This window comes from Gnatocerus cornutus, chromosome 5, assembly GCF_029298725.1.
Source record: "Gnatocerus cornutus isolate USDA-ARS CGAHR chromosome 5, icGnaCorn1.1, whole genome shotgun sequence".
Classification (NCBI taxonomy): Eukaryota; Metazoa; Arthropoda; class Insecta; order Coleoptera; family Tenebrionidae; genus Gnatocerus; species Gnatocerus cornutus.
In genome coordinates, this window is record NC_142237.1 from 13,222,391 (window position 1) to 13,247,638 (window position 25,248).

The window sequence follows — 25,248 nt, forward strand, 5'->3', positions numbered from 1 at the left end:
CCTCCATCTTGGGTCGTATACATGAATCGAATAAAAAAAAATCACCGTGAGAAAAATGTCCGACGCGGTATGTGAAGAATTTGCCTAAAAGAAAACTAGTGAACGGTAGACTCGACAACTCCGGAATCCGGATCAAAGCGAAAGATTGCAGTCATCAGTTACGAAGAAAGGATAGATAAAAGCAACGGACAAAAAATCGTCTGTAGATTTGAGAGCTAGATTTCTTCGTTGATCTGTCGCCGATTATAAAATATTGGTCAACTTCCGGGATCGATCAATCAAAAATGTGAAATTAGTCAATAAACACAGCTCGATTTACGTGCAGTACACGTGTCACAACCATGCGTAGAGTAAAGGGGGGGCCAAAATATGGGTGATACGCATGTGGCCGCTGGAATGCAGTGTGAATCTCGTCTTGGAATTTACAATTGCGAGGAGGCACAAAACTTTCGGAACTTGATCGGCGAAAAGTTGCTTGCGTAAGCAAATCGATTGGAAACTGTTCGGAAATTTGATGAAGTTTCCGGTTTTATTGATTGAGGGAGATACATGCCAGAAAATGGAGCAAACTCTAATTCATTCCTGAAATTCTATCTTATAATTATACCAAACATGGCTAAAATTCCCCTTTTTAATCAAAGAATGAATCAAAAATATTCGATATGTAGGTCGCAAAATCTCAAAATCAGCTATCAAAGCAAATTAATGTTATAAAAATGACACCAACAGCTGTGTAAGTGGCAGCTTTATCTCCCCACAATATCAAGCGTTGGGTTACCATTTTTTATTATCAAAGGTACTAAAATTTGTGCACTTGTCACAAGCGATAATAAGTCTTTGGCTGAAAAAGTGTGAACTTATCAGTTGTTGTTGAACATAGAGCTTTCCTTTTTCTTGTGCTTTTTATGTCCTTTAATCTCAAGTTTGTCCACATCGAGCGTACAATAAAGAAGCTTGTATTGATTGTTTTTGCTGGCTATTCAACCTTCATGAAAGTTTTGTCGGGTTGTCCACGCAGTTTGGTCGCTATAAATAGGAACCAAGACAAAGTTGATTGCTCATATTCAAATATATTTGTGACAGAATTCAATGCGAAGACAAAGAACGAACCATTTTCAGGGAATAAATAACTTATAGGTTCATAAAATAAAGTCCTTAATATAAAAAAAAATGTGGTTCATATTTTATTCTGAAGAAATCTATTGGCCCTTCCACAGAAAACTGCCTGAAAAGAGACCACGGGAATGAGACCTCTCAAAACTGAAATTCAATATTCTTCAAAGTTGCTTAACTTCTTATCTAATCTCAACTCCCAACTGAAAACTTAGGAGTGAAGTTAGAATTTTATAGGCAATAAACAGTAAAAAATCAAATGAACAGAATGTAAATAAATATCTCGTTTTCAGCAGCAAACAATCAGTTTCAGAATTGTCAAGTAATGAAAAATTGAGAAGATAAAAATGCCGAGCTTAATTATTATCAACGTCAACTGAATTGTTATCATCATCAATAACTTGACTCCAACAAAAACTGTTTTAAATTTCTCCTCTCACTGAGTAAAATGTCACTTCAAAAAGCCCTTAAAACTCAAACAATAAAAACTGGTTTTACCGTGGATGTCATTATAAAATCACCTCGCACAATGGAGCCATTTACGTGAAATACAACATTTTATTTTCCCAAGTTTCAAGTACCTGACGGTATTGAAATATTTGTGGACTACCCTCGTCAAACATTTTTCAGTTGCATTCATAAGACCCATAATTCCTAAATGCTCCCCTGTCCTCTATGGTACTAAAAATTTGAAACTGAAGGTAAGGAAGTGATTTTCAATTAGACCCTTCATGGTATTTAAAGATCGAAGGCAGGTGTTATTGGTACCACGACCCTTGATTAAAACGCACTTTTTCCTTGCACGAACCGCTCGGAAATTATGATAATCGCAAACGACGATCGAGAAAGGGTCCATGGAATTTCTCACGAGTTGTTGAACAATTTGGTATTCATTCATTCGTTTTAATTATGAAGCCAAGGTCTGTACTCGAAAAAAATCAGTCGTGTATGAGTCATTTTCGCAGTTGTCCATAGATGGTAACATCAATAATAATTCAATCAGAAGAAAATGTGAAATATAGAACGAATTTTAGATGCTCAGTATTTGAACGTAGATATAATAACCGGTGTGCCAAAAACCCGTATCAAGGTCGCTCATGGTTCCATATGGATGAGAAGTGAGATTAGTGAGCAGATACAGCGTGTTATTATGGGTATTTCAGTGTTGACGGGAAATTAAGGAAATCGCGTAGCAAAGAGATTTTTTCGACCGACAATAAACATGTTTATTTACGTTTTGTTGAGATAAACGAGGAGGAACGATGAAGATGATTTATGGTATGTCTTTAGGTCCCGGAATTAAAGGAAGTGACGTCAGAAATAGTACACGCCGGGTAGCTTATTAGATGGCGTTCGAACCATGAATTAACTTTCGGTTTCATTATGGGCGCATGGTAAAGATTTTGAAATTCCTCTCTCACCTCGTCTCAGGTTCCTCTGCTTCGTAAACCTGATCATGATCATCAGGATCCTGCTGTTCCTGGAACTTTTCCATGTCGAAAATGTGCACTTATCACTGATATCCAAAAAGTGGAAAAAGGCAACAAACCACTGAATCACACACTCACTACACTATTTAAGCCTAATCAGTCTTTGTCAAAAACGAACAACTATTCTCGTCCACAAGAATCGAAGGAACCCAACATTAAAAAAAAAACGAACAAACATCAGCCTCGAACCGGAGACAATTTCTTTGAGCAACGGAAACTTCTCTTAACACAAAAAACAATCCGAGAAGAAATGAAAAAATCACAAAATTGTTACAACATAGCTTCTACACTGAACTAACACCATCTCCAAAAGCAACGTACAATGGGAAAAAGAATAAACGAAAACAAAAACAGACGTAAACAGACTACCGGATGTGTTGTTATTAGAGACGAAAATCCAAATGTTGCCGAAAGGGTCACTTTTGAAAGCGAAACCAAAAAGTCCTTTTCGGAAAAATGACGTAACACAACATATCACTCTAAATACGTGCTAAATGCGTACTAAGTTCATACGGAATAACGACGCTTGCTCAGTGAGGAGAAGGCGCGCCGGACACGCCTACCCCCCAGGAATCCAACTCCCCACTACTTGGAGGCGATCGAGGCCCCCACCATCGCAAAAGCTGCAAGGCTTTACTACGAACGTGCAACGACGCCGACGCCTGCGATGCCGTCTTACTGAAATGCACCCAAGATGATACCTTATCTCGGTTCTTCCTCGTTTGACGTAGATTATACATTACTCAAACATGAAAGTTCAACAGCCGGAAGCCAGGAACCGATTTTTTCAGGAAATGCGTTTTATGCCTACTACATAATTGGTAATTTTTAATTATGAATTATGTTCCTACACGTAATTAATCACCCTTTATCAACTTGTACGCCTATTATGTGCTTTCATTCAAGTAAATATACGAGAAGCTGTAAAAAAACAAACAGAACTCTTTCCAAAACCTAGCAAAGGTAAGAAGTCGTTCAAAATTTCCCCTAGAAAAATCTCTTCTATTTCTAAGCAAATTTCAATCGTGACAACCCCCAAGATTTTAAATTTCTGATTGCCCTACGAAGATTTCACTTCTGACAGTCCGAATTTCTGTACACGCGACATTCCTTATCCAAACCTGAATACCTAAGGACAAAGTGTCAACTCACATTTCAAATAAAAATCCTGTCGAGCTCGTTTGAGATTACTGTTGCTGAGAAAATTAACTAGATAACTTTACAGGTCGGTGGCATGCTCGTATCAATTGTTATCACAATTGACGGCACAGCTTGAAATTCCTCTTCATTGTTCATCAGTTCTTCAGCATCGCATTCACACGATCAAAAAAAGTCTAATTGAAATATAAGGGCCATATTTGAAGTGCTCTTTAAATTAAGGAACTTGAAACTTGTCTAAGAACTTAATCTAGGTGATTAAACTGGATCAGATTTTCAATCGATTTATCTACCCGAGGAGTTGACCATTCTTCGAAATCAATTCTAACAATAGGCGTATTCTTCTTCCTCATACAGTTAGGTCCAAATTTAGAAAATTTCAGGTAGAATTTAAGCTGCATTCTACCTGCAAACTTGACACAGGATTTTTGGAAAGCTCACGAAACGCAGTTGCAATGCAAAAATAAAATTTCTCGTCGTACTATTTTTGGTGCGTTTTGATTCCTGATTGTGTTTCCTGCATAATTTTCCCTTGAGTTTGTGTAATTTGTGGAACCTTAAATTTTAGACATTCATCCCTCGTTTGCCATCGTTAGTTAAATTTTAATACTTAACTAGTTATCATCGGATCCCTCAAGTTCACTAGCTCCAGTTTCCCAATTTAGATAGAACTGAAAATTGGGGGAGTTAAAACGCTCTAGCACATTCCGACTTCTATAAAATAGATGACGAAAAAGGTGGCAACCCCATAATTTGAGGAGTGAATCCTTGAAAATTCGTAGGTGGTTATAATTAGCCACAAAGTGGAACCCATTTAAGCCTTACGTTTGTTTTCTCTCCCGATCTAAGAAACTAAAAATGGAATCAACAAATTCGAAGAAACGAAGATAAATAAATGTGTAGATACAAAGCAATAACAAGGTTTATTAATAGAATGAGAAGTTACATTGTACAGTCAATAACAATGTTGAACAGAAGTCGATGGAACTTTTGCACCAATCCATAAGTAAGAAATGCAGCATTCTAACGGCCTGAAACACCCGCCCGCCTAGAAATATAGCAAATAAATTTTAAAAGACAAGCGATTTAGTGCAACTACTGCCAACATGTAAAAGCTTGAAGTCAAAATCTACTGCGTACTAAGAAAAAAAAAATCGGATGCTACATCAGTTCTTCCCAAATCCGTTACGAACCGTTCGAACATCGTACTAGAAGAGGGTTCAGGGGAACCAAGTTTTGAAGCTTTCTTTGTCCAAACACCGAACAACTTCCTGTGTAGTGTTTAATGGCATATCCCTGAAAGACGAATTTCAAAAAGGGCGACAGGTGGCGGCAGCGGTGCAGCGTTAGATCAATCAAATATGTGCAACAACAAATTCTCTTCTATTTATTCAAATTGCACGAAGACCTTGGAATGTCGCAAAAGGAAATATGAAACAATCTCGACAAAAAAGCACAACCATTCTTTCAATAAACACGTGCAGCCGCCGAAAAAGGAGCCATAAGTCGTCCTCTAAAATTTAAACATAACAGTATCCGCAAAAAAAATCCGCAGGTAGAAAACTCAGGTTTCGTTAGGTAAGGTAAGTATATAAAGAATGGGACCAGTTCCGGACACCCACGGTCGATTCTGGCAATTTTACTGTGGTTGTCTACGCATTCTTCGAATTAGAAACACAAAAGAGGATTCTTCAGCCGAAGAAAAATTCGTACGTTTGCCGCCTTATTTTCAAGGCCACGTGTCCTCGAATTCTTCGACGTCATGCTTTTAACTGTCAGATGTGCGATGATGTTTAATTAAGAGAAGGTTCCAAAACCCACAAATCGAAATTAAATGGGTAATGATAGCGACAGGTGCAAAAGTCCATATGGCCCATTTTTGGGAAAACCAATAGAATAAAAGACCCAGTTGAGTAAGTTGTAATTAGCGATTCGTGTTCCAGGAAAGGACTCGATAAATATAGGGTTCTTGCACACAAATACACTTATTTAAAATATCTGTCGCAACCGAAATGCGGAATTTATTTCCGGGTGATGTCGTGACAGATATGGGACTACCTGGCCAACGAAACACATCCGAAATTTGCGAATTTGCAAAACTGAACCTAAGATTTTTCACCAAAATCCACAAGGAAACAAGCGTGAAGATAAATATCAACCTTTTCCAATTAATTTAGAGAATAGAATCAAAAATTATCCACCAAAATTTCGATAAATGTCGAGTTTCCCAGCTAAAAAAATCGCAAAATGGAGGTTTAATTAGATGATCCATCAAAATCTTCTATAGCTTTGTTAAATCAATCCATCATTACGTGCAGCTTTGCGAAGTGTTTGTTTAAGAACATAAGGCTACGTACAATTCACCATTTTTCATTCAAGAAGACGTGTAATTGGTTGTTTAATGTAATTGGTAATTACCTACTGATAAATGAGAAAATATTCGCTTAACGAACTTAAATGTGCACATTTTTAATAAATACATATGAATAAGTATCTTGTACGCAAAATTCAAAGCTAAACAAAGTTACAAAAAGTTAAATTGTTTGTCTTACGATTAGTTTCCCAACTTTAAATTATATCAATTAATAAACAGAAGTTCCAAGAAAAAACAATATGCCGAAAACCAACATAAGAAATCTAGCAATTACAGTTCTGTTAAGTTTATATGAGTAAATTTTTTGCGTTTAACAACATAAAAACTCTCTCTCATCAACTCATCACATTCTAGAAAATGCTTAGACCTCTTTTTCATAGCTCACAGCTTCTAGAATGACTTTTAATGGTTTAATTTCTTGGAAAAATTGCCTTATTGACATTCACAATGACCTGTTGAATTTTTAGATTAAACTCCACAACAGAATTAGTGGCGCACAGCTCTAAAAACTCCTTTTGCAAAATTAACACTTTACAGCTTACTCTATGCGGTTTTATACTGTCACCAAGGACATGTGAAACCTAATTAAAAACCGAACAGCAAAAGAACTAAAACTACGACTAACATTTTATAAAAAAAACGACACAATTTCGCACCTTATTTTCTCCTAAAATCTTTTATTATTTCAGCCCCAAACCCATAAATTAATACGACAAGAAATCCTTGATTTTCCCACGTTTTCCGTCTGTTGTTCGCCCATTTATCCCGCCACCGAAAAACCGACATGATACAAATTGAAAACTGAAACTTTACAAAAGGGCTGAAAAGCTTGAGGAGTCGTCAGCAACTGGATCGATAACGAGCAGCCTCGCCCTCGACCCTCGGCAGATCGTCTCCAAGGACGCTGCTCGTTCATCTCTCTCGTCAGATGACACAGATTTTCTAATAAAACGACAAACTTCATTCCTTAAAGAAATTTTGCAAAAAGGAAATACGACCGTATACAGGAGATATCATTATTCTGTCCAACACGGAAGATTGGAAGCCATAAAAAACGTTTGTACTTTGACATAAAGCGTACGCACCTAGTTCTAAGAAGGCGAATTTAACACAGAGAAGCTCGAAAAGGCAAAAGCGGTTTTCTAATTCGCTTTGATGCGTTTGATCGAGCGAAAGCTATGGCGGTTGGAAGTTGGAAATGTAAAATGTTTTTCTTGTTCAAAAGTGGACATTAACAGGAAGTCACGGAATTTTGTGATTAGTCCCATCAATATCTTAGATACGTGTGTTATTTTCAATCGATTGTGTCGTGGTGCATAACGTCTGGCGAAGAAATGTCAACAGAGAAATTCATTATTGTCACTTACAAGTTTTTACACCAGCCTGTGGAAATCGAATTTTTCACTGTCATTTCAGTACAAACCACTTTCAAAGCTCCAATAAATGTAATTTCATGTCAGTGTTATTTATTCAAGACGTGTCATAAGTGATAAATGTATAATTAGAATTTGAGAATTTTAAATTTTCAGATAAGTAGGTGTTTGAAATTAGTGGTATTCATTTTAGAGATTTCGGAGTCAAAATTGGGGTAATCGCACGAATTTGCCATGTCAGTAAAGCCCAAATGCCCCCTTCTCAAAACACGCTCGTTTTTTCCATTACACTCCGACTCCCATTTGTACTAGCTTTTCAATAATCTGTTTAAAATCACTTTAATCGCTTCTTTCATTCTCTGGACATTTGCAGTCCAGAGCGTGATTATATCGATCGTACAGCAATTAACGTATAAGCGCCAACAGTACGAAAAGCCAAAAAAATGCAATTCTACTTACATCCAACCATTGCCAACTTGCATGGGTGGTACATCAGGAAAGCCTCCGATCGATCCCCTGTAAAAGAATTAAAATCAAATTGATTTTTTCCCTTCATTTGGGATTCCATTTATTGAGGCATTCTTAACAAGAAAACAACCGTGCACTAGCGGAAATAATGCTCGTTAATTCGGTTGAAGGGACGAACGTCCAAAAAGAAAAAATGGCAAACGACAGCTTGGCACGTTAGAAATATGTTAGGCAGGCAAGAAACAAACACAGCGAAGGCCTGTTTCGGTGGACGAGCCACTTCCGAGAAGCAGTTATAGACTCTCAACATGTGCCCAAATGGCATTGACCACCTTTTTCTGCATTATAGATTCGAACGAAACGAACAAAAGGAATCCAGGTGCACCAGGTACGAAATAGAAATTTCCAACATTTCGACGTAAATGAAAAGAAAAAATTGTTTTGAAATGCAAGTGTCACAAGAAAGATCGCTTCGATTTATTAAGCGCGACATTGTACGAAAATAAGTGATGGGCGAAAATTGTGTATTATATTTTGCACGAAAGCTTTAGCACACGCCATTCGAATCGACATCTGCTATATCCTTTGCATGAGCCCCGAATTATTTCAACAAGCTTCTTGTTGGCGTGATTGGTCATTTCGTTATTTCCACGGTATTTGATGCAATTAAGGCACCTGGCCACCAAGGAACAGAGCAAATTAAGAGTACTGAATTGAGTACATTCTGAGAAACTACACTTAAGATTGTAACAAGGTAAAAGACTTACCTTTTTTTGCCAGAAGCTACTGAGGGTTCCACGATCAACGCCGATCCATTGAAATTAAAACCTATAATAAAGATAAGTGCATAGTAGAACAAGTTAAGAAATTATGGCTCAACTTCAAAACTTCTGAAGAGCACACAAAATGTATCACCCACAAATCCTTGGCCTTTCATACTACAAAATTGCCCTTATTACGTGTGCATTACAGTGGAAAAAATGGTGAGCCATATTCGAAAATTACTACAATACGTTTAATGATTACTATAGTTGTGATGTCAGGGGCTGGATCGTCCAACTACCCTTACATAAAAATTGATTATTTTCAGGTCAATGAAATACATGATAGCTAATATTTCATTTTAAGAATTATCATAATTCATTAGAACAATACGTGAAACGAAAATTCGACATAAATGAAAAATCTGTTGAAATTTTTCATTGCTGGTTAGAATAGGAACAAACGGACCGAAAATGTCAATGTTATTAATTACATTACATTGGTGGGCGTTAATCAATGTCTGATCTGATTTATAGTAACTCATAAATCAATACCCGAAAAATTAATAATATAATCATGAAGAAAATATAAAAACATTTTAATCTGACAGGATCATCAAATATTTACAAATAATTGATCTTACGTGAGTTTTGTTTCAATTCCATTTTTTTTTTCATTGTCAGTGTAAAATACAAAACCTGTCAAATAAATGATAGATCTGTTATATTAAGGTATCAGAATGACATGAAGATGCAGTGCCAAAACTCGAAGTATAATGAAAAAGTTTGCTAAACTTCTAGAAGCATGCAGTTTCATCCGTCTCCGATTAATTGATTGTTTAAAGATTTATCACTAAACTTTACCCAAGACATTAAAAATCTAAAACAAACACCAATACAGTGGCGTTGGAATTTTTAAACAAACAATTTTAAGAGTTTTTTAATTTTCATATCAATTAATTGCTTTTTTAATTTTCAGTATTCATAAACCTCCATTCAATATGGCTTTAGGCTCCTCCCGTATGATTTCATTTCCAATATTCCCGGAAATACTGCATTTCCGACTTTCTACAGTAAACAACTAATACAATCATAATTATAAAGTTTTCGTTCGAAAAACACATTATTTGAATAATAAAATTTCATAGCCGATACACAATGACAATAATATTGGGTCCAATCAAATTACAAACCTACTTAGTTATCAATACGTTTATCGTTTTTGTGATCAGGAAAAAACTTTTCCGGTATTAACGACCTCGTATTGGCATATTTCAGGTATGGATGAGAAAAACATTACATTATACATTCGCTTTTGAGGATCATTAAAATTTAATCTTAAAAACAATACTAGAATCCGTTCTCAGAAGTTTTGGACCAAATTAATCCATTATTTATTGTTTCAGAACTATAGTGTATATTTTTTTACAGAATTTCGATTAAAAAGCTAGCAGGTAACATTTCTAAATTTTTTGTTTTGTGGCAGGTAGGTACTCCAAGTAATGGGTCCCATCAAATTAAGCCATAAAAATATACCTCGAGGTGGCAGGTGTATATAAAATGTCTACGAAGATGAGTCAAGTTTTATGGTTGGACTTTATAACAAAGTTAATATGTATTAAAATTTCCTGCAAAACATTACGATTTCAAATAAGTATCTCTAAAATTTTATATAACAACTGAAATGCTCAATGCCAGTTTCTTGACATTTGTTATTTCACAATGACTGTATCAATACGTCAATGTCAATGTCAATAGGACGAAAAAAGTACCACCTCTTTCTACTGGTAATTGCATAGTATCCTGCCGTCAATTAACTTGTAATTAGAGTGAGCCATGACTTTGATTTTCCTGCTGGTAACACATATAAATGGGAAAGAAAGCCAAAAATAAGTACGAATTAACTTCAAAATCTCCTACTGTTGAGGTCTATAACCTATAAATTGTTGGCTGTCATGTTGTTTAACATTGAAATGTGTCAAAATCCATAGCTTCTTCTAATAGTGCATTTTGCATGACGTCGAGAAAATTCTTTCCACTTGTTTTGTGAGAGCTTCTTTAGATTTACCTCTAAAGAGCAAAAAAAAAGTGCATGGATTTGGTGAGAATAACAAAATTTGTGAAGGATATCAGTGAAATTCCAAACTCCACGTTTTCGAATTCCACAGTCCGCGCATGCGTGGTGTATAATTTCCATCCCGACACGTGATGGATACAGGTTAAAAATCCCTTTTTTTCATTTTCTCCGAATCCGTTCCTGTGTCGGCACGCATCAAATTTATGGCGGGAATTTTTATACAGTCAAGTGTAGTGAAGCAACGATCTGACCGAGTTCGGCCCCCTACGAAAACCGGCTTTGTCACACTAGAATACCTACCGGTCGCATTCAGAAAAAAACAAGAAAAAAATCTCAATCGGTAAATAAAAGAATGTTATCCGACCAAAAGGGCATGAATGGTAAACATTTCCACGCGTGTCATTGACATCAAATTGTCAAAATGGGACCGTAACCGTGATGACATTAGCCGGCATTGCCAAAATTGCAAGTTGTTGAAAAAACCACATTCTTACCGTTTAGTTTATCGATGGCTTTGTCTGCCGAACTCTGATCCGGACAATCAACAAAAGCATAACCTCCACGTTTCACCAAAATATTGGTGCAGGACAAGTTTTGGTCAAGGAATAATTGTCTCAGGGCGTTCTCGTTTGTCTCCGATGGTAAATTGCCAATATACAACTTGCTCATCGTTATTGGAGGGATTTTTCCTGCCGCTGCCGTATTCATAGACACTTTTTTTCTTAATTAAATGACACTGAAGAAATCGGGAAGAAAGTTTCAAGTTTGCCGAAACACGTCCGCCACCTCGTTCGTACAACAAACTTTTTTGACATGCGCACTCTTGCCAACATTGCCGACCGCGAAGATTGAATGCAAACGGATGCGATTGGATTCTGTGTTGCACGTGACACATGCAGTTCATCATTGGTTATAATCTTCGGTTTTAACTCGCGATTTTTTTAATGATATTTTGCGATTCCCAAGTTGCCAACTTAAAAAAAACTCATACAAAAAATGACATTTCTTTTTTTGTTCTAAGAATCCGGTTAAAATCGTTCGGAGAACGGGGCGTTTAGTTTTAGAATGCCTAAAAGCCGTCGATTATCCCGTACGAAGACGATAAACTAGGTCAATTAATTTTGACAGGGGACGTGGTAACCGAACCTGACCATGGGCTCGTTAAGAGCGTTTGAGGCAAGGCGCCGTGGCTTAGTTGGTTAAAGCGCCTGTCTAGTAAACAGGAGATCGAGGGTTCGAATCCCTCCGGGGCCTCAAACAACTTTTTTTTTGTTATTTCAGGGTGCGCTTTGCTTTTTTACCAACACCAACGACGGAAAGAAAAAGTTTGATGTTTTCTTTTTTGTTTTCCGCAATTTTACCAACAGGTAAACAAATATTTGTACTTCATTCAGTTCTTAATTGTGAGCAAAATTTCAGGGAAAAATACCCACCTCAAACTTGACTACTTTTGGGTAAAATTAATTAATAATTGGGCCCGCTCGTTCATTAAAAATGTGTGTTTGTACATATGGACATGCGGCAAGTTTTTAATCGATATCAGGGAAATTAAAAAAAAGATTAATTTCTTTATGAGTAATAAAAGTTGGACACCGCCTTTAATTAATTAGTTGAGGCTTTATAGTACATATCATTTATAAATTGACATCGATAGTTTCTCAAACAAACAGAATAAAAAATATACATCTAAAGTCTAGAAATTTGAAGACAAATTCGCTGTATACATGGTAATGACTGGAGTCTTAACCTGTTTCTTCTTTAACTAAAAGCTTTCTTTCAATTAAGATTACCATCTGATTTACCGCGCTACTTAATAAATAACGTTAACGACAGAAAGCACGTGTATTTACAAACTAAACACTCAATAAATGCACAAGTGCAGTAATGGCAGTATGACTCCCATTTGCCTTAATGTGTTTACTTAATTTAGGTCTGTTTTTTATTTTCCAGTCAAGCTTAAACCGAACGATTTATTTAGTACCCACTTTTCTCGTTAATCCCACCACAAGCCAACCGACTTATGAGTGACACAACCCTAATAAGAATGAATTTTGAACAATTTTTTTCTACAAGACACCCTCTCCATATAAAATTTTTCTCTCATTGTATCCTTCCAAATTCATTAAGTACCTCGTTCCAAATTACCTCCACGTCCTCTAAATTTATTCTTTCCCGCTTCACTCCGCAGCAACGTCGGTCGCAACATAATAGCATCCTGATTAAATCTATATGCAACAGACCGGTAGAAAGAAGGCATTTACGAGTTATTGTCATAATTTCTAACGTTTATTAACGTCCTAACTTTGTGAGACTTGACCTGGAACGCGAGTGAGCAAACGAAGAATTAGATGGACACACTATATCGACCCAAACAACGCCCTTATTTACTTTCGACTTAAAGACCAGAATTAAAATGCCTTCAAGGCAGCTCAAACCAGAAAACGATGCTTTAAAAACTTGTTTTGATTTTCGGCGATAACAATTGTTAGATGTGTCCACCAGTTCCGGTTCCGCAAATCTCACCCCGACTTAACTGATAGATTTAAACGTAGGGATTTCTGACACGATTATGTTGCTAGTGTTGGAGAAATTTTCAACGATTGTGTTAAGGGCTTTGTTATGGAAATTATGGAAAAGAAAATGTTCGGCTCATGGGATAAAACAAAGTGAAGGCTAACGATAATCTCCAATAAATACAAGAAATATTTTAATAGAAGAAAACATCACAATATTCGTATTAGTTTCTTAGTCTTAGTGCAAAGTGGTCACAACTTTTATTTACAAATGCGATTTTGGTTTCAAATAATGATCGACCAGAGCTCGTCTGGGAGCCCAATCAATCAAACTGAAAATTGTCCAGACTGCAGGATTTCCAATCAATTTTTTGCTGTTTGCTGAAAGGTTAAAGGTCAACTCTTTGGGACCCAATTGGCTGTAAGATTTCGATAAAGGAAACAGAGCATAATTCAGCAAAACCACAACATCCAGGTCTCATTAGTTCTTAATAAAAAAGTTAGTTTGAATTGTGAAGTTTGAGATAGTCTTGATGAAGATATTACATAATTCTACAAAACGCTGTGGAATTTAAATTATGTTGGTAGCTCTGCCTATTATCACAGTCTCCCCTAACAATTAAATATTAATTGAAATGCAGTAATGTCTCCCATGACAGAACTAAAATGCCTAAATCGATAGAAAACAATGCAACCAGACGCCATCTTGCTTATGACGTGATATTTGTATAAAATGCATTTTATATTTCTGTGCGTTAACTAGCGAAAATTTTTAAATGTTAAACTTCTGTTTCCTTTACTTTTAGGCAATTTTCAAAGTAGCAATGGGGAGCGAGATGTGCTTTCCTATCTCGTATTTGATTTATGCAGTTTTAAAGCTTAACTAGAAAACTGAAATTTCTTTCGAAAATACTTATTAGGTAAAATAAAAGTTCAGGACAATTTTTTTTTCTAATATTGAAGTCTTCAATTTTAATTTAATTCTTGACGATAATTCATTGATTTAACATACAATTCCTGCAGTCAGCCAGCAAAAACTACGAAGTATAGAGTTTCTGAGTTTCCAGAAATTAATTAAATGTCACTCTTCCTGTTTAGAAATTCTCTAATTACATAGTTTACTTGTAAGTGCTCCATTAGTAGATAATTAACTAAATAACAAGTGTAGGCAGGTACTAAGTATGTACCTATGTATATATTGATTAGAATTTTTCTCTAAATTTACAATTTTTATTAGAACTATTTTACCTACCTTTGCCTGGATGTAATTAATGAGAAAAATCTGTAAAATAAAAGGTATAAAACTCATTTTTACACTAGTACAAATGATGGAATTTAATATGTGATATTTTAAGATAATATATGAAGGAGGGCGTATTGGTTCTCCACAATGCAAGTTTTCCACTTTCCAGTCCCGCAAACGGACATTTGAGACCTCTGAACCTTCCCAACCGAAACCCGCAACGAATTTCTTCCCGAAGAATAGATAATCCCTATGTAAAGAATCGTTGAATCTATTCGAAACTACAGCCTATCTTGTTCTAGGACTAGACCAGGTAGTGTCAAAGGTTACAAGACAACCCGTATTCTCATATGGGCCAAAACGGTTTTTCCCACCCTTCTATCCACAACAATCAATAACGACAACAGGATACAGATGCATGTGAATTATTTTTCAGTTCTCACGTTTTCCAACACACGTACGTCTAAGAAGAATATAATCGGTATCGAATAACCATCATCGACGTAATGAGCGTGTAAAAGATAACAATCATTAAAATGATGGCACGGTCATAAAAATGTGCGTCGCAATTGCCGCACATGCTTACAGGGTATGTAAAAAGTGCAGTGAGTGCAACGAGATTTATGATTGGCGAACGAGTATATATTGCACTTGGGTACAACCAATCGCAATTACTCCTGTATGCAGTTACCTTGCTATGCAATTGCGATTATGAAATGGATTCCCGACTTGGAAATGCGCACGCCGTTGAACGCGTGTATTACATGTTTGAAAACCAACAGCCCTATTAAATTTCACTTTACGATACCAACTTGTATTTAAACAAATTTATTATAAATTAATAACAAACAATTTGATAAGGGAATAAACCGTCGATATGAAAAAATTGGGTCTTTGCATGACAAAATATCATTTATGACTGCAACAATTTAAGTTATTTAGTCTTGAAAAGTGCACAATTATACAGTTTGCCCATTTCAAAGTTTGATGAGGCAGGTAGAATGATTAATCAAAAACACATTTTTGAAACCGGCTATAAATTGTAGAAAATAAATGTGCACGATATCTGTAGATTCGAGATAGGTTTGTAGATATCGAAAAAATGCTATAACGTGCCGGCAATAAAAATACTCTTGATAAACTATTCGATCTACACGAGCCAAAAATATTTGTCTAACGTTAATTAGAAAGTCTAGCTAATTAAAAAATTAAACAATATTTTAGAAGTCAGATAATACAAATTCTAAAAGTAAAAAAAACGGTTGTGGTTTAAAATGGCAGGTAAGTTGCCCCGACATAACTGTGAAATGAGACCTGAAATTTGTTTAACACGGTGCAATTTACCCGTTCTGTTTGAGACCCCCATTTAAATAGTGTTAAAAAAAACTAGTTCAACAGTCCATGACTGACTTTTAGGCATTGAACGCACATGGGTTTTTTTTTTGGGTGGTGATTTTTAAGGTAATTGCTTCGGTTTCCGTTTCACATTAGAAAATAATGTTGTTTGCAGTTACAACAAAAAAAAGTGTTGATATTTGTGTTGGTTGTGTGAGGGAGCCATTTGGTGAACTTGACTTTTTTTATTAGTAGAAATGTTTTTTAAAAATTTTGACTTCAGAACTGTCATACAACACATGTAATAACGATTTACTATTTTATTGCTAAATTATTTAAAAGCAGAAGAGTGATGACTCGATGACGATGACTGATGAATTGAAAATTTTGCCGCCTGGACCAGAGGTGGAGAATCATAATATTCAAATGTACCTTATTAAGTTGAATTATATTATACAGAAAGGGCAAATTGCAACAAATATTTATTTACGGATATTATGCCTCATTTATGGTAAAGCATCTAGTTTTGTAGTATAAAGGTAGTAATGAAGGCGCACTTCTTCATCATTTATACCACAACATGCATAAGAGGCTTCTTGATCCGCATTTTTCGAAATTTAAATGTTAATAAATTAAATCAAGTAGAAATATGCAGAAAGAAGCTGAATTTCATATTCGAAGAATTATAGAGATGGAGAAAGAAGAAAATCTGAAATAGACAGAAAATAAAAAAAATATATAAAAGCAGGTAAAGTACAAAGTAACCCAAAAATCTAAACTCCAATTACTTACAAAAAAGAACCAAATAAAGATAACAAAAAATTGACGAAAAAACCTTAATCCAGTAACTGAGAAGAGAATTTTATTCCAAGAAAATTGCTCATAAAAACGAACACCAACAATGTGTTCTAGAACACCCCCTCTTTCAAAAGAAGTCTGTCTTTTTTATTATTTATTTTTTTATTTACATATTTGTTTTGCCGAGAAAAGCATTTATGTCATACAATTCTAAAACCAAGACAACTGGGTAAAAAATTCCACTATGCCGCAAAATTTTGACAATTTAATATCAAATTTTTTCCACAAAATTAACACTTGTAAATAGTTGCAAAAAACAAAAGCAGGAATCGCTTTGATTTTTACCTCGAGTTTTACAGTTGGTCTCGACAGAGTGTTTTACTTCCTCTACTACTGATAACAGTGATAACAGACAGTATTTTTCGTGGCATAGGTACCGCCATTTCCGACTTCTTGCTTAACGATTTTTTGTTACTTTTGTTGTAAATAAGTTAATGAAACTGTTTAGTTCTAAATGCATTGCAGAAGTTTAATATGCAATTTCGGATTGTCCAATAATGTTCTATGGTAATGGTAATGGTAATTAATGGTAATGGTAAGTTGGTGTGAGTCGTTAATATTTTTTTTATAATTATGTTTAATAGGCGTTAATTTTGCTGGGTAGTGTAGTTAAAATCTCAAAAATGTGCGCCTTTTTCTCAACAACTTTCCAGTTTCCTAAAGTTATTATAGTTACGAGTGAAAAGTAGAAAATTCCTCAATTTTCATAGCTGTAACACACAGTGGTGGATGTCAGAACATTTTGTTTTCTCTTGAAAATCAAAATTTCCAAATATTGTGTCTTTTGCTCTACAGTTTAGCAATTTGGTAGAATTCATACGCTGCTCTAAAGTAGTAGTTTTTCCAAAGTTCATGCTGTAGCAATAAAATTACCGAAATTTTAAAGGGGGATGTCGGAAGTTTTTGCTTCGTTTTTAAAATATAATTTCCAATGTCTGTGTTTTCCGTTCTAGACTTTTGTAATTTGTTAAAATTAATACATAACTTAAAGGTGTAGTAACTTTTCCAAGTTTCTTAGCCGATGTACTGAAATTATAAAAACATTCCAAATTTAAACAAAGGGTGTCTAAATTTTTTGCTTCGCCTTAACAATTTCGAAAATTGGGTCTTTTGCTCTACAGTTTTGTAATTTGGTTGAGTTAATTAACGGCTCAAAAGTTGTATTTTTCTCAAATTTTATAGCACTAAAATTAGCAAAATTATTATAACACTAGTTATGACATTTTGACAACCACGTTATTGCAATTTCTTACCCCCATCTGCTTTGGTTTTAGAATTGTATGACATAAATTTTTTTCACAGCAAACATACAGTTGTCGATTATATCATGTGAACCACAAAATTTTTGTTTAGGGTAGGCCATGAAAGAGAGAGACAAACATGTCAAGAAGTCATGTCGGAGTGAAATTTTGTTTTTGATATAACCTCAATTTTTTGATGAAAATATGTTACATTACGAGGTGCAAATAAGAGAAAATGTACGTGTGTCTCTCCAGAATCAATAATGTATTGAAAACTAATTGAAATTAAATCAATTGACAAATGTCAAACTTCTGTCAAATTTTTTCTCAACTTACGTAAATTTTGTGAAAGCCTACCCTAAATAAAAATTTTCTGAATCACACGTAACAAATCCATCAAAAGTTTAAAAAATAAAGAAAATTCATAAATTTTCATAATTTTTCAAAATAAAAGTAATTCAACCTAAGATGATTAAAAATTTAACTTTTTTTTTTAAAAGGGGGTTTCCCTTAAACACATTGTTGGTTTTCGTTTTCATGAGCAATTTTTTTCGAATAAAATTCTCTTCCGCCGAACTGTGACCCCTCAAAAAATTCAAAATACTTAAAAACTGTTTTGTTGCTTATAACTGATTCATACCAAAAAACAATTTCAAATAAAATGGAATTAAAAAAACAGTAAAAATAAATCTAAAAAAATCTTCTTACGTTTTCCTATGTGTTGAAAACTCGTTGATTTACTGAATTTATCTTAATTATTAATATCGTGCTATCAAGAAAAAACTCAGCCCGCAGTTGCCTGTAAAATTTCAAGTTGTTTTTCATTGAAAAAACAAACTCTTGTTTGTGTTAATTAATTTGAAGTTGTCCCACTGAGAATTTTGTGAAAATTTTGAAGACAGATCTTGAGAAACCCGTTATGTTTGAATAGTATGTAAAAAAGTTTTTTATGAAAAATTTATCACAACACATATGTAGTCCTGCTTTCCATTCTTTGTATTTGAAGACAGTTCCCATTTAATTAATAACCTTAAAAATGGTAGCTGTCAAAGTGACAATTAAGACCAATTCTATAGAATTCCGAACGGAACTGAGTATGAATTTATATTATTAAAATATGTATTAAACATTTATTTACTTAAAAACGGCGCATTTTATATTTTTTGCTTCAAATTGGAGCTCAGTTTTGCGGCGGATCCGGATAAGCTCTATTAAGAATGTTTGTTCTGACTAGGAAATAACGAAAAATAATGACTAAAAATCTTGATAATTCAAGGCATACAGTTCAGAAAATAGGTCAAAAACATGGTCAGTGGTTCCGAATGTTATGGGTACTGTAATCTGAAAACTGAATTACCTACTGAAGAATAGAAAGCACTTATCAAACACTCCTGTCGTGTCATTACCTAAATATTCGAAAATTAAAAAAAATAACAAAAAATGGAAAAATTAAGTACCTAGTTAAGGTAGATGGAAAATTAATAGATATTGGACTCAACAGCTCATATGCAGGAGTCAGGATTTTATTCAAAAGCCAAGCTAATCAACAGTAGAAAATTTAAAACACATGTGAAAAGTTTTAATAAAGGCGATTAAAAATATAGAAAAAAATTGTAACAGTTTGCTGAAAATTCTCAGTATGTTGTCAAACCGACGAATGTAAAATATTTTTTGAGGCAAAAGCATTCGTATTTTGAATTTCAAATGTAATTTAATTAAACATAAGAGGAAGACGTGGCAACATAGACAAACACAAAAAGTTGATGAAAGAAAAGCTAAATAGAGAAAAAAAAGTAATGAAAAAAAGTCTATACCTACATGGAAATAATCAGGAGAAATAAAAAGGAATATAAGTAGCAACAAATTACAATAAGGAATAGGAAAGAAGACTTTTTCTAAGTACTTACTTACACATAGGAAAAGCTTTGAAAACGTAAAACGAATAAGACCATTTCAAGAAATGTAGAATATTTCAAAAGAATTAAATGTCTTTCTGATCATATCTGCCTATTGGTACAGATAAATAAAAAATAATAAGGTTGTTCTTAAATGCATAAAGTTTTTTTCTTCAAATCCTTTTTTCTATGATTTCAACTCTAGAAGGGCTAGGATTTGGGCAGAGTTTGTATGTATACCTACTTCATAACTTTTATACATTTCACATTTTCCTCTTTAATAATTTGGGAATCAACCTGCGTATTTGCAAATATTTGTTTTTTTTTTTGTAAATTTTGTCACTTATGCAAAAAAAAGTTTAAATAAACAAAAATGTACTGAATCAAAAGAAAATTTTAATTTTAATTTTTCGCAAATTTTCCATTCATAAAATCTATAACCCAAAAATTCAATGCTTCTATTGTTATTTATAATAGACTAAACCCTCCACAGAAACCTTCATAATATTAAAAACGGCTTAAAAACTATTCAAGATGTCCCCCACATCCATCAATAGTGTACAAAACAAAATTTTCTTGCATTTCCATGGCAATAAATCAAGCATTAATGTCATAATTTAGCACTATTATAATGTCTAAGACACTTTAAATGTGGGTTGTTCTGTAGAGCCCCTAAATTTACGAACTGGTTTTCAAAGCTGCTTTTATTATTATTTTTAGTTGTTATAAAATGATAAATCTGTTTTTAAATGTACCGTCTTATTGTATATGGATCGTGTTACATTATTTTGTGCTGTTATTTGATGATCCCGTTCTTAAAGAAAATGGTTGGCGAAAATAAAAATATGTAATGTATAGGGACTGAATGTGTACGGTAAATATGGCTTTATTACTCCACTGTATTTAGCGACCCCTACATGAGATTGCAAATAATTTCCTCACGGGGTGGATTTACAATATAATTACTGTAATAAAGAAGTGTGGTACTTAAAAAATTCAACCATCACCAGATCATGCATATTTTTGCTTACGAACAGATCGATACACTATAATTAGATCTGTGAATATACTTTACCTATTTGTTTATAAATCGCACCATTTAACTTTAATGAAAATCGGCATATCAAAAATAAATCGTCCCATACTTTATTAAAATACTTTCTCTATCCTTCGCTTTATGCTTTCACTTTCACTTTATATGCGTACAGGGCAACATCCAGGGGTAAACGACCCTTGAGTCTAACTTCCCCTACTCAATGGTTTCTCCCGCGTTCTATTTTCATTGGCGTCTTCCAGCCGCCATTATAAAACGGGCGGGAAGCTAATAAGGGTGGTGGTGCATGCTATTCACTTAGGCTTCTACTACACTATATCTTCCCCTAATTTTACTGTGATGTAGTTTTTTTAGCTCGGATGATGGCTAGAATTATTAATATTTATACGTTTAGACATCGATTCATATTTAGTCCCGAGGTATGAATTTTTTTCCATCAGAAGGGTAACACCACACAAAATCTACAAGAAATAGACTTCAACCCCATCTACATTTCAATTTTGTATTTTAGTTTGTCTCGCGATCTCGTCTTGCATGGAAAATATGTTATTTTGATGTAATTGAAAAGGAAATTTATGACGACAGCTAAAATATATTTTTCGGTTTATTTTCTTCCTGGGAGAAAGCTGATAATGTCGTATAAATTTCGGTTTTGTCAACTAGCTTTGTTTTAGATATAAAATTCCTTCTTATTCACTGCGGTTCAAAAAATTCTGTGAATCATAAGCCGTAGCAGAGACTATGCAGGAAGTTTTATTGAATTAATCAATAAACGCTTTTACTTGATGAACTCCCACGCAAAAGACAGGGTAATGAAGAATGACGTTGAAATTTTGGAAAATAAAGTCAGTTTATAGGTGCACACCACGTGCTTTGAAGCGGTTTTAGCTAAATAAAATTTATTTATATATTTAAATCTGTGATTTGAGAAGTTAAGAAAGAAGAAGAAGTTAAGAAATAGCAATGAATGTGTCAAAACTGTGTGTTGTGTAAAACAGATACCTATTAAAGGAACTGAAAATTAAAAAAAATTTAAAAAAGCATTCAAAAATTTATTGGTTTTTAGGCTACAGAAAGTTCTTTCCTTTCAAGATAAATTTTTTAGGCAAAATCTTATCAATGAGCTAAATAATAAAATCTTTTGTTTCATTTTTTGATAGATAAAGCAAATAACGTCCACAATTTAACAGGATTAAATTGGTAAAATTCGATTTCAAGTAGACTAACAATATTTTATCACAAACTTCTTATTTTAGATAAACTTTTGTTCGTTAAAATAGGTAAACCCAAACTGAAGTCAAAATTCTTTAATTTCCGCTTATCCTACTTAATTTTAATATCATAATGTCAAACATTGAGCTATCAAATAAAAGCTCATCCTCAGTTGCTTTTGAAATTGTAAAGCTTGTTTTTAATTTTGAAGTTATTCGAACTGTCTTGAAATGAAAAGCGAAAATAGGTGTTGTCATAATTTTTTTATAAGATTTTTCCTATTCGGAGCTTCTAAAAACTTGTCTTTAAAATTTTCACAAAGTCCTCAATCTGACAAAGTCAAATTACCTACTTGACTTTTTCTTCCATCAAAGACATGACTTGAAATTTCAAAGCCAATTGAGAATGAGTTTTTTCTTATTCCACGATATAATATAAAGATAAATTCCCTCTACAATTCGAGCAAAGATGAATATTCAACGCTTGGGAAAATGCTGGAGTTTATTTTTAGATTTATTTCTACTGTTTCTTTAATTACATTTTGTTTGAAATTGTCAACTGATAGCGCACATGTTGTATTTTTTTTACCTAAAGGACCTTAAAAATCACCTCATTGTACAAAAGAACATTCCACAAATTCGAATATGAGACACTTTTAAGTACAATCAAATAAGTAACGTACAACTACATAAAGAAAACACGTAAACAGTGACTTGCGAAAATTGCGTCATACCTACTAAATACATCCAACTTTTTCTTTTACTTGAGTATAAGAATTTATTTATGTTAACATAAAATTTTGCTCCCAGTATTTGTAGTAAAAAGAAAGAAATAATTTTGCACATAATGTGTAACTGAAATACCGCCAAACAATGGTTAGGCAACAAAAATTTTAACAAAAAATAAACCTATTTCAAAGCCTTCCGGAAGTATCTATTGCGAATCCATTTAGTTTATAATACCTGTCTACACAAAATAGAAGAAAAGATCTGAATTTTGACCGTGAAAACTAAAATTTGCATCGATTTCCGACTTCTATTTTACATAATAGACCTAGTTGCTCCACTTTTTTAATGCCTTCAGTTCTTTTCTTAAAAAAACATAGAGACACATTCATTCCTAATAAAAATAAATAAATGAATAAATAATAATTATTTTTATTTATGCAATGTTTGTTGACACAAGTTCATGAATGGGTGATTGAAAATACTATTAAAATTTAGTCACATTCACATTTCTTCTGTAAAATTATTGTTGTTTTCTTTCGGAAGATTAGATTAATTGCTGGTTTTAGGGGTTGATAGAAACACGGCGCCCTCTTGTGATCGGCTTCAAAAAGCGTTTGGATGAAATCTCCTAAATTTTATTCTAATTAAATTGTTGTGTCCAAGTAGGTAGTTAATGTAAACATTTTTTGACTTTTAATAGCCAGAACATCTCTTAGGCAAAATATTACATTTTCTTAAGAAAAAAAAGAACTAATAAAAATAAATACCTAAATAAAATATGCAAACTTAAAGGCAAAAGCTGTAATTATTTATTATAATTGTTTTAATTTACTTACCTTCCCTACCAACTAATTGTCTTTTATTATATTTATATGTATTAATATTATTTATTCAAATCTAACCTTATAATTCATGTAGAAGCATAATTAAATGGGCTTTAATTAACATCAACATCTGCAGTTCGGCCCTTTTACAGTTAACAACAAAATTAAAACTTAACTAATTTACTTCCTTTCTAAAACAAGGTCGTGGAAATTTCTTCGCTCCGCCCTAACACGTGGAAGTACTAACCCTTAATCATTTAAACACCCAATAATAGTCATTTAAATTCAATTATCAAAATATGTTATAAACAGAAAGGTAAATGTGTATGTACTTAGTGGGCGGAGACACATGTATAATTGCACAAGTATGCACCAGTAGCGAAGTAAGTGGTAATACATTGGCCAGCGCTACATTTGCAAATCGTTCCGAGGTCCAATTATTAACAAGTACGTGTGAATACGCAAGGGTAACTAGATGGATGATTTTACCACTACAACAAAAATATTATGTGAAATGACAAACTTACATTTCCACCACGTGTATTGGGTGACATTTTAAATTTGCTAGTTTTGTTTATTTATTTCTCTCTTTTTTGTGTTAAGCTAGTTAACTGAAACGTTTTTCCTTTATTGCACAATAGACAACATTACCTATTACCATTCAGCTGCTACGGTAGAATACTAATGTTTTCCGACCGTCTGCAGTTGTGACCTAAAAACTAAGTATTTCGTTAAAATGCAGCAAGACGTTAATAAACTTTTGGGTTTGACACGTGGAATTTTATCGCGAGGAAATGAATTTTAGAATCGGAAGGTTGCGCTGCGAGAATGCCTTTTATATTTATACAGAAATTTTTCAAGTTTATAGTTATCCACGGAATGTCTTTTACAACATGCTGTGTTAAAAAAAAGATAAAACTTTACGGTGGTGGTATAACAATGGAAATTGTGCTATATTCTTTGTGAGGAAAATAGATTTGTCTACTCCTGCCTGATGTCTATATATTAATTGTTATGATTTAGGATTTAGCGAAGTAGTAAATACGAATAGCAAATAAGTTTCGATGGGACATCAGTAAGGCTATTAACGTTCAAATTTTAATTAAGAAGTGTGTTGTATATCGGTCAACATAAAACCGTAAATAGTCTTTTTTTTTAACTTTAATGGTCTTTTTCTTATTCTATAAACATTTTGTAATTTTGAATCTTTGATATAAAACCACACTGTTCTTTTCCTAAGAACCCCTTTATCTGCCAAGTCTAAAACACAGTCTATGTAAACTCATAATTAAATATACTCATAAATACAAATTAAATTTTTGACTTACGCTCAAAATATTAGTTTTTTAAAATTCAACGACATCTGTAATTTAGTTGTTCATTCTGAAAAGCTCTTAAAATTCCTAGCCAATGAAAATGATATGTTAAATTATTTTAGAGAGACATTAAAACGAACTATAATAAGCATAAAAATATGTACTTAGGTACATAATATTGAAATTGCATTTCTAAGTGCGCATTTCTAGGAAGG

General features: G+C 33.6%; 1 protein-coding gene and 1 non-coding gene across 4 annotated transcripts in view; one reads left to right on the forward strand and one right to left on the reverse strand.

The window, feature by feature from the left end:
- The window catches only part of Imp (IGF-II mRNA-binding protein), a 35,185-nt gene extending 23,562 nt beyond the window's left edge, over positions 1-11,623 (reverse strand). For 2 of the 3 annotated variants that reach the window (XM_088035371.1, XM_088035370.1), the window contains exons 1-3: positions 11,309-11,623; positions 8,744-8,804; positions 7,968-8,024 (exon numbers count right to left, since the gene is read on the reverse strand). In XM_088035371.1, the coding sequence (XP_087891497.1) occupies positions 7,968-8,024; positions 8,744-8,804; positions 11,309-11,522 (332 nt within the window). In that variant the 5' untranslated portion in view covers positions 11,523-11,623. Of the gene's footprint in view, positions 1-2,534; positions 3,133-7,967; positions 8,025-8,743; positions 8,805-11,308 lie in introns of those variants that run through there. The other variant, XM_088035373.1, reaches the window with a different exon arrangement.
- A 371-nt stretch (positions 11,624-11,994) lies between these two features.
- Positions 11,995-12,068, forward strand: TRNAT-AGU (transfer RNA threonine (anticodon AGU)). Its single transcript has one exon. It is a non-coding gene; the product is annotated as a tRNA-Thr (tRNA).
- The last annotated feature ends 13,180 nt before the right edge of the window (positions 12,069-25,248 follow it).